The sequence below is a fragment of the Panthera uncia genome, chromosome F2, assembly GCF_023721935.1.
Source record: "Panthera uncia isolate 11264 chromosome F2, Puncia_PCG_1.0, whole genome shotgun sequence".
In the NCBI taxonomy this organism is placed as follows: domain Eukaryota; kingdom Metazoa; phylum Chordata; class Mammalia; order Carnivora; family Felidae; genus Panthera; species Panthera uncia.
Window position 1 is genome coordinate 1,415,663 of NC_064812.1, and position 11,983 is coordinate 1,427,645.

The 11,983-nt window shown below is 59.2% G+C and overlaps 1 protein-coding gene across 1 annotated transcript; it reads left to right on the forward strand.

The window, feature by feature from the left end:
- The first annotated feature begins 8,877 nt into the window (after nucleotides 1-8,877).
- On the forward strand, nucleotides 8,878-10,462 carry LOC125924349 (lymphocyte antigen 6H-like). The gene is made up of 4 exons (XM_049632833.1): nucleotides 8,878-8,983; nucleotides 9,134-9,190; nucleotides 9,410-9,529; nucleotides 9,824-10,462. Exons 2-4 carry the CDS (start codon nucleotides 9,139-9,141, stop codon nucleotides 10,078-10,080), a joined length of 429 nt encoding a protein of 142 aa, XP_049488790.1. The 5' UTR covers nucleotides 8,878-8,983; nucleotides 9,134-9,138; the 3' UTR covers nucleotides 10,081-10,462.
- Nucleotides 10,463-11,983: the final 1,521 nt, after the last annotated feature.

The following is an 11,983-nucleotide window of genomic DNA, read 5'->3' on the forward strand; positions in this document are numbered from 1 at the left end:
CCAGAACCCCAGAGGGCGAGGCCCTGGGTCAGCTACTTGCAGTGTGGCCCCCCCTGGAACCCAGGCCGGCTGGGGAAGGCCGGCACCCCTATCTGCCATGTCACTGTCTTTGCGGGGCCCAGCTCTGCTCTACTCCCCCAGAGACCCTTCGAGGAGGGGTCAGTTTATCTTCTGCTTGGGGAGGGGATGAAAGGCTGCCAGGCTGAGTCCCTCCCCCACGGTGAGAGTTCAGCAAAGCCACCGACTCAGCCAAACTCCCGGCAGGAAACAGATGCTGCATCCAGATCAGAAGAATAGGAAGAGACTGGCCTAAGGTGCTGGGGCGGGGCAGGACCTAGAGAAGCCACGTGGTGTCCCCTCCAGGGCTGGCTGCAGGGATGTCCACTGTCTACTGCCCAGGCTGGAAAGCTGGCAGAGGGAGGGGATGGGGGAGCTGCTCAGGAGAGGTGACAGGAGCGTCCCAGGAAAGCCTGCAGGAGGGAGCCCATGGGGTCAACACCCAACGTCAATCTTCTCTTGGTCTCTGTTGGGCTCCCGATGGTCACCCCCAACCTTATAGCCCCTCGTGGCTGTGGAGGATGAGTGGGCTGAGGTCAAGTGGTATCGGCTGTCACCCACATCCTGCCCTCCTCCCCACCCCCCTGCCTGCCGCCACCCCCCAGCCCATCTCCTCTCTGTGCCTTCCCCGCCCCCCACACCCCGAATCTATTTCTTATGCCTTTTCCTTAGAGGCTCCGATGTTTCCACTGCACCTTCTCACACCGAGGGCAGATAAAGGGACTCCAGAAAAACCGAACCAGGTGATACTCTGGGACCCCAAGTGAGGAGAGAGCGTCCTCTGCATGTCACAGAGTGCCTCCCTGGGGACGTTAGGCACACTCTTTCCACGTGAGACATCTCCACAGGCTGGAGCACAGCACAGTGGCCCCCGCATGGCTGGCCTGCTGGCATGGCCCCTCAGGCCACCCATCCTGGGTGGGCTGCGGGGGGGACTGGCTGGGGCAGTCAGGTCTCAGCAGGCCTGAGCGCTGGCCACAGCTGCCCTGTCATTCCTGGGTCTTGTTTTGTCCCCATCTGCAGCTCTGTTCTCCCTGCTTATCAGGAGATGGCCTCGGTCCCACCTGGACCCACTGGCCAGCAGGCTGGGGACCTCGAAAATCAACCATAAGAGAGCAGAGCGGGTCTAGTGCAGGCAGATGCAAGGTCGGGGTGTGGGGGAGGAGGTGCAGTGCCCCCCCCGGCCTGGACCACGGGCACCCCTGGAGGAGCACAGTGGGAGGAAGCCAGAGGACAGGCAGGATCCCCTCCACCTCCCAGGCCAGCAGGTGCAGACCCAGCAGCCAGGGAGGGGCAGCCCAGGGGGCAGGGGCCAGGCACACCCATTCCTTCCCCCCTCTGTGGGCAGAGAGACCCCCTCTGTGGGCAGATGCAGGAACTCAGGGGTCAGAAGACAAAGCTGAATTTGGCTACCCAGAAACAGGGTGGGGAGGGGCATCCCCAGGCACCTGGGCGCTGAGATTGGGGAGCCTGGGCTCCTGGCCAGAGCGGTGCCTGGCCCGACAGCCCTCACAGGGCTCCTGGCTGCAGCCTGGACAGATGCCAGGGCCCAGGAGAGTCTGGGGCAGGGCCACCCAGCAAGGTTCCTTTCCCCAGCCCCCCCCCCTCCCCACCCTACCTACCTTCCCCCAGCCTGCAGGAAATAGAAACTCAAAGCCTCAGGCTCCTCCTCCCATCCCCTCTGCACCTCACCCAGCCCCACCCTGCCTCCCTCTGCTCCCACACTCAGCCTGCCCCCCACCAGCCTCCCACCTCCCCAGGCAGGGGCAGCAGGAACCAGGGGGGCCACGATTCTCTGACCCCAGCCCTACAGGGACTTGGCCCTTCGACCCAGAGCAGAAGGAATGCTGGGCCCGAGGGCTGTTCCCCAGGAAGGGGCTCAATCACCAAGGCTAGTGAAAGGCCCCAAGCTGAGCTAGAAATGGGGGCAGGGCTCAGAAAAGTAACCTTCACAGTCTCCTCCCGAGGCTAGCCCAGCTGGTGGAGCCTGCGCCTCTAGATATCAAGGTCATGAGTTTGAGCCCCACGTTGGGTATAGAGGTTACGTGAAAATAAAAATGTTAAAAAGCCAAAGTGAACCTCAGAGGGAACGGAGCCGCAGGGTGTCATCTCCTAAGACACAGACACATTGCGTGCACCCAGGTCCCGCCCTACTGAGCAGGGTGCACACACATCCCACCGGTGGGGGAAGGACCTCTGGCTTAATTTAGTGGCTACAGGCTATAGAACATTCCATTGTTTGCGCAAAAACAATCAGAATTTCCTCAGCAAGGGCCTAGTCTTTCTTCACCGAGTTTATCGAGTTTATCGGTTGTTCACAAGGAAATCCTGTGGGTATTGCCCTCAGAGCCCTAGAGATAGACCTCTGTTCCGGCTGGCGGCCCCCTCAGACACTGGCCTGCACTCCTCCCCCCCCCCCCCCCCCCTGTTTCTGGAACTTTCTATGCACGCTGCGCACTAACCGCTCGCTCCCTTTTCCGTCTTCGCTCAAAAATCCCTTTCTCCACCTTGAAGTTGCAACCTTTGAAGTTGCAAAATTACATGTAAAATTGCACACAAACCCCTCCCTCCCCCCCACACTCCAGAGCACTTCCGGGGCTGGGCACAGGGAGTTACCTGTGAGCCACTCCCGACTTGCTGCCTTCCAGGTCTCTTTACGGCACAGAAGTGTCCTTTTCCCCTGATGTCCCCCAGTTGCTGGCACACTGCTCGTTAAGAACAGGTGCTAAGTGGACACGGGCGTGTGACTGGGGCCTGGTAGGGATTACCTGCCTGAGCTAAGGTCCCTGGATCTTGGTTACTGGGGCTGTGGGGAGGGGGGCCTTCCCGCTTCCTCCTTCACACCCTTCCTTCCTTTTCTTCCTTTACACCGGGCTTGAAACAGCCGACTCCTCTCTCTCCTGGTGCATTTTAATTGTCCCAGTCTCAGCAGAGCCCACCCGAGGACCGGGGCTCCCCAGAAGGCCGGGTCGGTGCCCCCTTCTCTCCAGCCCCCTGTTCCGCCGTCCCCGACCCCAGCCCCCAGCAGCTGGCCTGCGCCGGGTTTGGGGAGACACCGTGGTGGGCGGATGGGGGTGTGGGGGTGAGCAGCCCCCGGGGGGTGGTGAGGGCCCCTGCTTCTGCTCCCCCACCAATGTGAGCACGTGGCTGCAGGCTGGCAGGTGCAGGGGCTCCCCCTCTCAGCTCTCCCGTTGCCCGGGGCTGTCGGGCCTAAGGAACAGGAGGTGGGAGGGACCCCAGGGCATCCAGTTCGCCATTCTTGCTCAGTCAGTGAAGCTGTAAGCTCTTATCCCTCGGTCACCGGGACGGTCCACCGGCCCCTACAGCCCCATTCTCTGCCTCAACGGCCCCAGATGGCGGGCGGTGGGGGGGTGGTGGTTGCTCAGCAGGTGGAAACTCCCCTCAGACTCAGCCCGAGTGACAGGCATCCGATGGGGGTGGGGGGGGGGCCGCATGGGTGGGGGAGGGGCGCCGCAACAAATGACCGACACCGCAGGTGGCTTCCAACACTGGAAATGTCCTCTGTCGCAGTGCTGGACGCTGGGAATCCGGAACCCACGTGTAGGCTGGGCTGGGCCCCCTCTGAAGACAGCAGGGCAGACCCACGCCTCACCTCCCCTGCCGCCCTCCGCGGTCCTTGGCTGCTGGCTGCATCTCTCCAGTCTCTGTCCCTGTGGTCACTTGGCTCTCCTCTCCCTGCACGCCTGTCTCCTTACGAGAACACTAGTCACATAGGACTTAGGGCCCACCCTGCGGCGGGTGGGGCTCGTCTTCGCCAATTCTGTCTGCAACAACCCTACGGCAAAGTAAGGTCAAATTCACGGGCAGGTAGGACTTGGACAGATTGTTTGGGGAACACAGTCCAACCCAGAAGAGGGGAGATGGAGACTGGCCACCTGCAGCGGGACAGAGTGAATAGACTGAACATTGTGGGCAGCGGAGCCAGTGGGAAAGGCGGCCCCGGAATGAGCTCCCCCCCCCCCACCCCGTGTTGGATCACGTGCAGACACTGGTTTGAACTCGCGGTTCCGATGGGCCTAGGGCACGGACGTGCCACAAGTGTCCAGGTGAAAGACAGCGGTGGCCTGTGTTTCCTGGGTCTGTGCACTCACAGCGGCACCCAGCAGGGACAAGTGTGTCTACAGTTTGATCCCGGAACCACTCTCTGCCAAGAAGAAGCAGGGCTCCTGGGAGAAGAGCTGCTCCAGGGCTGGTTCCAGAACAGAGCAAGAGGAGCTGGGAACGTTTCAGATGCCAGAAAGCCTGGATGCCCCCCGCCCTGCAGGACGGGGCCACGGCAGGACAGAGAGACCAGCTCTAAGGCTCAGAGCACCACGTCTGGGGTAATCTGAGCATCACACTGCACAGAGACAGAGTCGGATCTCAGCCTACTGCACGGGGTGGACACCCCCAAGTCCACGCTCGCCCGGTAAGCGGAGTAAACAGAGCCCCAGAGACCAGGAGGAGGGAGCTCGTCAGCGGCTCCTTCAGCTCCTGGGCAGACAGCAGTTCTGAGCGCCAGCCCTCCCTCCGCGCTGTGTCTGCTCGAGGCCCTGGATGGGAAATGGTGGAAAAGCGTCCACCGCGAGGCTTGGGGGGGCTCCTCGAGGTGGTGGGGCACATGCTGGGTGCTGAGAACTTACCTCCCACCTCACTCCTCGTCCACACCGCCTCCTGGATGCGGCGAGGCGTGGCCATCTGAACCTTTCGGGTGCGCTGCCTTTCCCGTGCATCCTTCCAAACCCAGCCCTCTTCTCTCCTCCCACGTCTCCACACCCTGGACATGGCCAAGGTGTCCCTGGCACGGCCAATTGCTCCTGGCTGGGACATGCTAACGTCAGGATTCCTGTCCCTTAAGGGTCTCAAAGAGAAAAGGTGAGGCCACGGTCCAGCAAGGGCTTTCTGGGGCCAAGTGGGGGCCTGTGAAATCGCCTGAGTCACTTGCTCAGGGGCATGTTTTCCGGCCAGATTATGATGGACTGGACTAGTTATTAATGACAGAGTGGGGCTCTAGTCATATCCAGCCGGCTTATTTTCAGCTGCCATCTGACCAAGACTCCACCCTCAACCAAATTCTGGCAGGATCTTTTGAGCCCTCTTCTTGACAAGGCCTGCACCTTGCCCCCATCCTCTCTTTGGCCTGAACTGCCCCCATTTAGCAAAGAATCCTGCTAAGTGGGTTTATTTATGTATTAAAAAAATTTTTTTGGGGGGGGCGCCTGGGTGGCTTTGTCGGTTAAGCGTCCGACTTCGGCTCAGGTTATGATCTCACGGTCCGTGAGTTCGAGCCCCGCGTCGGGCTCTGTGCCGACGTCAAAACGTCAAAAAAAATTAAAAAAAAATTTTTTTTGATGTTTATTTATTTTTGAGAGAGAGAGAGACAGAGCACCAGTGGGGGAGGAGCAGAGAGAGAGGGAGACACAGAATCCGAAGCAGGCTCCAGGCTCTGAGCCGTCAGCACAGAGCCCGACGCGGGGCTCCAACTCACGAACCACGAGATTATGAGCTGAGCCGCTCATAAAAGTCAGACGCTCAGTGGACTGAGCCCCGCTAAGTGAGTTTGGTGAGGTTCCTGCCGCACTCGATTGTGGATGAGATTCTTTATCTCCACCCATGACCGTGACTCACCGTAAGCCCTTCTGCAGCAGGAGCCAGAGCCTCCTGGCCTGGACTCCTGTCCGAGATGCCCCAGGCCCTCCCCTCTCTCTCCGCTCAGGGAGCTGGGCTCACTCCCTCCCCCCTCCAGCAGTCATCCCAGCTCCTACTGCCGCACGTTGAGCGTCTCGAATAAAATCTTGCTACCACTGGAGAAAGTGTCAGCGTGATTCTTCTTTAAGAGCCCGGCGCCGTCCCTCCGAAGGATCAGATGCATCATCAGATGCCCCCTGCCCGCCCCAGGTGCACAACTTTGAAGCCTTGTGTCCGCCCCCTGAGCTGGTGCTCTGGGTGCCAGTCGAGAAGCGTGGTGGGGACAGCTGTTTGCGTGCGTGGTCTTCCGTGAACATTCATTTCTGGCTGTTGGTTTGCCAACCGGCCCAGGTACACAGAGGGCAGGGAGAGTGGAAGACAGAAGCAGGCCAGGTTGGTAGGTAGCAGGTTTATAAGCAGAGGGAACTTACACACCGGGCTTGTCTTGGGAGCCACAAGACCCCTAGATCTCGGGCGGGGCCCGGCTGCCGCACCTTCCAAGTTTATGTAAAGGCCATAACTGGTCCAGACCGTCTCAATGCCAGGTTCCTCTGTCAAGGCCGCGTCCTTGGAACAGCAGCTGTTGCGGGAGTGGCTGGCAGAGCACCCATTCCAAGGACAGGGCCAGCCCTCACGTCCTCTCGATGACTTCCTCCAATGCTGGCATTCGATGTGTGTCCAAATGTCTTCTTCTTATGAGGCATCAGTCACATCGGATTAGGGCTCACCCGTAGGACCTCATATACCCTTAATGACTTAATGACTTCTTGAAGGGCCCCGTCTCCAGACAGTCACACGATGAGGTACAACGGTCCCCTTGTCTGCTGTCTCACTTTGCCCAGTCTCCACCACCCGCGGTCTCCGTCACCCGTGTGGCCCGCGGGCAGATGGTCCTCCCCCTCGCCTCGCTCCCTCGGGCCACGTGGCCACTCCATCATCTCACCTGCTCACGAGAAGAAGGGCCGGGGCAGGCAGGATGCTTTAGAGAGAGCGCAGGTTCTCGCGACTTCCACGACAGTATACTTCTTGTCGCTGCCTTTTCTTCTCACTTAGGGGCCCAATCTCTTCCTGTGCCCGGTTGTAAATCAAACTTTCTCATAAGTGTGTACACACAGGAAGAAACGTCGTGCATACAAGGGTTAGTACTATCCGTGTTGAGGCATCCCTGGGGGTCTTGGAGCTGGCCCCTGTGGACAAGGGGCTCCTGTACTGAAGGCTAAGGTATCGAGTGGAGTGAACAGGGTGGGAGGGACCCCACCACCACAGGGCCTGTCACAGCGCCCCCCCCCCCCCCCTCACCGGTTCAGAACATGGGAGCTTGGCCCTGGAGTCTAACTTGATGGAAGTTCAGTCCCTTGCTTTTCAGGATGCTCTTTCTTGGCAGAGGTCCTGCTGGAACTTTCCTTTATTGAACGCCCCTCCCCGCCCCCGGTTTCTGCACACTTCTACACTTGCCACGACGGGGCTAGCTGTCCACTTCCTCCCTGTTGGCAAGTTTTTTCTAAGATAATTGGACCTTCGGTGACCTCCTGAAGAAACGGAAGATCTCCCCAAATTAGTTTCTGCAGGACCTGTCTGTCCCCGTGCCTCCTTTCACCACCACCAGCCTGCCGCCAGCGTCCGAGAGTCCTGCTTCACGTCCTCCGGCCTCCTCTCCGCCTCCCTTCCACTCCACACTCAGCCTCTACGGTCGCTCCAACCTGAGGCCACCTGCCACCCCCAGGGGCCCTCAGGGACGCAGGGACCCCGACAACAACCACTAAGGCTGAGAGGCTAATTGGAAACAGTGTTATCCGCCCAGAGGAGCTTTGGAGACACCGGAGGGCTGCTTGGCGACCCCTCAGCACCTCGACCAAAGTGTAGTCCGCAGCCCCCATGAGAGACCACACATCGGGGCAGGAGAGAATCTCGAGGGGTGTTCCACAATCACCGATGGGTGACCTCACAGGGGCTCCTCTACAGAAACGCAGTTCAGAGAAAACTAGAAAGTGGGGCAAAGGTAAGAACCAACTCTTTTATATAAACCAGAGAGTTTTCTGTCACTCTGTTTATGCCTCACCTGCTAACATTTTGGAATAAAGCTATACCGCACCTATCTGTGTCTTCCGGGATGTTTCTGTGTCCACTGTGCCATGAATATATGATCTTCTCCTGCCTCTGGATAAGACTATCGAAATAATTTATAAACTCTTGTAGAGAGGATTGTTCTAATTTGCTTAGAGGTCACTGAGTGCTCACATAGACAAAACATCCCTAAAACTCTTATGAATTTTAGAAACCAACAAAATGCTGTTCAAGTTTATGTGATTTGGGTAAATCTTGGGTAAATAAGATTGGATATCGTTGGTTTAGGAAACACAGCTATGTCTCCTGAGTTCGCATCACTAAGTAGAACATAAGCATACGTTTTGATTTTATTCTATCTGAGTTTGCCAGTCAAATAAGCTAATGTTACATCTACTGGATGTTTAAGATCATGTGAATTTAGGGGTGCCTGGGTGGCTCAGTTGGCTGCGCGTCCAACTTTGGCTCGGGTCAGGATCTCGGGGTTCGTGAGTTCGAGCCCCACATCGGGCTTACTGCTGTCAGCCTGTCAGCACAGAGCCTGCTTCGGACCCTCTGTCCCCACTCTCTCTGGCCCTCCCCTCCTCTTCCAAAGATAAATTAATAAATATTTTTTTTAAAGATTATATAAATGAGAAGTTCAACCTAAGAATCAATGTACAAGGTGAAGAGGCCATAAAAATGAGCTGCTCGACACCCATTACTACATGGAAGTCAGGTGCAGCAAGAAAACGAAAAACAATGTATTGAAACGTTCAAAATTTTTTCTTTTTGCTTCTGTGATTTTGGGGGGTACTTTTTTGGGGACGATGCATGCAAGACAGGACAGGCTTGTGGGATGGGGGGGTGGGGAGGACTGGGGGAGGAAGGGAGACACACGACCTCTGAAGGTGGAGCCAGAAACGGGGCAGGGGGGAGGGAGGGGCGCCCAGCTTCCTTCTGGAATTTCCCCAAAGTCACTGCTTGTCAGCTAGGTGACACCCCCTCTTGATCTGGGACTCAGGGTCCTGCCTGGGGTCTGACAGCTAGAACTCCCGGAAGAGGTGGAGACAGGAGAGCCCGGCCCCGGCTTCCTCTGGGTGGGGCACCAACAGATTGGAGAGAACAAGTTCTTTGGCCACCAGGGAAGAGGCTCCAGATGCCCGCTCACCCGAAGGGAGCCTGACGTTAGTAGGTGAGTGAAGCGGGAAGGAGCCCGTCTGTATCCCCGTCTGAATCCCTGCGGAGGCACAGGAGGGGTCATCCAAGGAGGGCCAGGGTCTTGGGAGGTAGGAGCCTGAGCCTGGGGTGCCCCCAGGGTCCCACCCACACGTGTTGTTTCCAGGAGCCATGAGAGGCCTCCAGCTGGTTTTGCTGGTTTTCCTGCTGTGCTGGGAGCGTGGTGAGCATCAGGGCACCGGCGGGGTCTGCACCGGGGGGGGGGGGGGGGGGGGGGGGGGACCATGGGTAGCACCCCCCCCACCCTGCCGCCACCACGAGAGGCTGTGTGGTTTTGTGCATGTGAAGGGTCAGTCCTCCAGGACACGGTCCCGGCCCCCCCACAATGGTTCTGGCCTCAGGGGCTCTAAACCCAGCCTTCCCCCCCTCCCCACCGGCCTAGTCCTCAGCCTGCAGTGCTACAGCTGTTTGGAACTGGAGAACACGAGCCAGTGCCAGCCCATCCAATGTCCCATGTCCGGCGTCTGCTTCAACAGTGACATGACCGTGACCTTGGGCAGTGGTGAGTCTCCAGCACCCAGAGGATGCGGGCGGGCGGTTCAGGGAGCTCTGCCCTGAGGCCTCCCAGTCTCTCGGATGGGTGCAGGTATGGCAGGGGACCTCCTCCAGCCTCCCTCAGTGTCCCCATCTGCCAGCTGAGGGGTGGCCTCCCCCAGGCTTTCCAGGGGAGCGTGTGGGGGCCTGGTGGGACCAGATGGGACTCGGCGGCAGAGGAGGGCCTCGTGCCCCCAGGGGATGAGTGACCCGGGCCACCTGAGGGGGCTCCCCTGCCACGCTCCTCCCTCCTTGCCCCCAGGAAAGAAGGTAAACTCCCAGCACAAGGGCTGCGCCCCCTCCTGCGAGGTGGCCACGAAGATTATGAGGCAGCTCTCACAGATGACTAACCCTGAGAGCCTGAGCCAGGGGGTCCTGACTAAGTTCGAAGTGCAGGAGGTGACGTGCTGTGAAAAGGACCTCTGTAACGGGGTGGCCCGGATGGCACGCAGCTCCTGGGCCCTGGCGGGAGGGCTCCTGCTCAGCCTAGGACCCGCCTTCCTCCGGACCCTGCCGTGAGCACCCCGCAGGCCGGCCGGCAGGCCGGCCGGCGTGCCGGAGCTTCCTGCAACCTGCGCGTTAAGCAAGCTCGCGGCCTCACACACGCACGCGTACATATGCACCCACACACACACATTTGCACCCGCACGCTCGCCCGCACACAGGCTTTCCTGCCCGCCCACCTGGCCCGCCCCGGCCTCAGGCGCCCAGGGCCCTGCCGCACCAACAAGTCTGTCCCGTTTTGCAAACACCATCGACTGACCACCGACCCAAGATGCAGAGGCCGCTAAGCCCCGGCTGGACGGGGGCCCCCAGGAAAGCGGAGCCCACAGCGCAGCCCGGGGCCCGCTAATGGTGTGCCAGCCAGGACCGAAAGAGAATAAACGCTTTCAACACCCCAGCGTTCTTTGCTTGCTTCGCCCCGCGGGGCAGGGTGGGTGGCTCCTGTGGCCTGCCTGGGAGGGACACTCGGCTTCTGCTTGGTTTTGCCTCAGCCAGGCAAGCGCCCGTGGCCCAGGGGCTATGACCTGGGGTCAGCCCTGCACCGCTGGGTGGTGGCTTCCTCTCCTCCCCATGAAGCGTCCAGTGCGTCCTCCCTGACCCCCCCCCCCCCCCCCCCCCCGGGGGCCTACCCGGGACTTCCCAGGGAGGCATCTTCCCAGAGCCTCTGATGGCCGCTGTGCCAGGGGGAATCCTCAGCAGAGGCAGGGCGTGGTGGTGGAAGAGGGGACCTGGGCTGGTTCCTTCCCTCCTTCACACCTTCTCAACCCACACACCCTGACCCTACACGCCCCACCCACAGTGCAATGGGGGAGGGCTCCGGAGCCAGGACGCGTACGTGGGGCACAGGGGTGCTTGTGGGCAGAGGAATTAGGAGAACCACAGCTGGTGGGCCAGTCTCCAGACTGCTGACCTTGCCACGCTGTCCCCTGGGTGACCTTGGGCCCACATCTCTGGCCTGCCCCTGTGACTACTCTCTGGTGACCGCCCCCCCCCCCCCCCCCCCCCCCCCCTGGCCCCCCCCCGGGGCCCCCCCCCCCCCCCCCCCCCGGGGCACACTGGGTCCCATCCCTCTGCAGCAGCCACAGCCAGAGCCGCTAGTCCGTGCCTCCCTGCCAGTTAATTTCCTTGGGCTTTTTAATCGGTCCATCTTGATAACTAGTACTGATTATTGAAAGTATTTTAGTATGTGTCTTTTTTTCACTGCTGTATCATGATTACAGGCAAACTTTTCACCATTAATATTCTTAAATGTATTAGTGGGTTACTTCAAAATATTTTCTGTTACTATATGAAGAGATTTTCCTATGGTTTTTCTTAAAATTGTTAAGTTCTCCATTTGCAATCTGAGTTTTCATCCATCTGAAGTGTTTTCTCCAGGATACCCCGGGTCCCATCTGGACCAGGGTTGGGCAGGGCTCAGTCTGCTTTTAAAACGTTTCAGCTTTTCATTCTGAAATCAGTTCACACAAAGAAGTTTCAAAAATAGTACACAGTTCCTATCTTCCCTTCACTCAGCTTCCCCGCGTACTAACTTCTTACATAACCGGGGTCAAAAACAGGAAATCAGCACTGACTCTCACAGAGCTGCACGCAGACCCTGTTCCAAGGTCCCCGCTGCACACCAGACGTTCCTGGGGGCCAGAGCCTAGTCCTGGAACAGGCACTACACCCCCGGCCTGGTCCCCAGCCTCCTCACCCGGGGCCTCCAGGCGCCACAAGGGGCGAGGTCCCAGGTCCGACTCCATCGCCCCCAGCCCACCCTGAAAGTGTTCCTATCTGAGGGAGGCCGCTGGGCACGGGCTCGAATAGCAGTGGCCTGGGGTAAGCTGACCGACTTGAGTCAGAGTGGCTCTTTCTGTCTGTCCCAGATGCAGTTCTATCCCACCTGGACCCTCTGCACAGTTAGGAACAAGTGTCC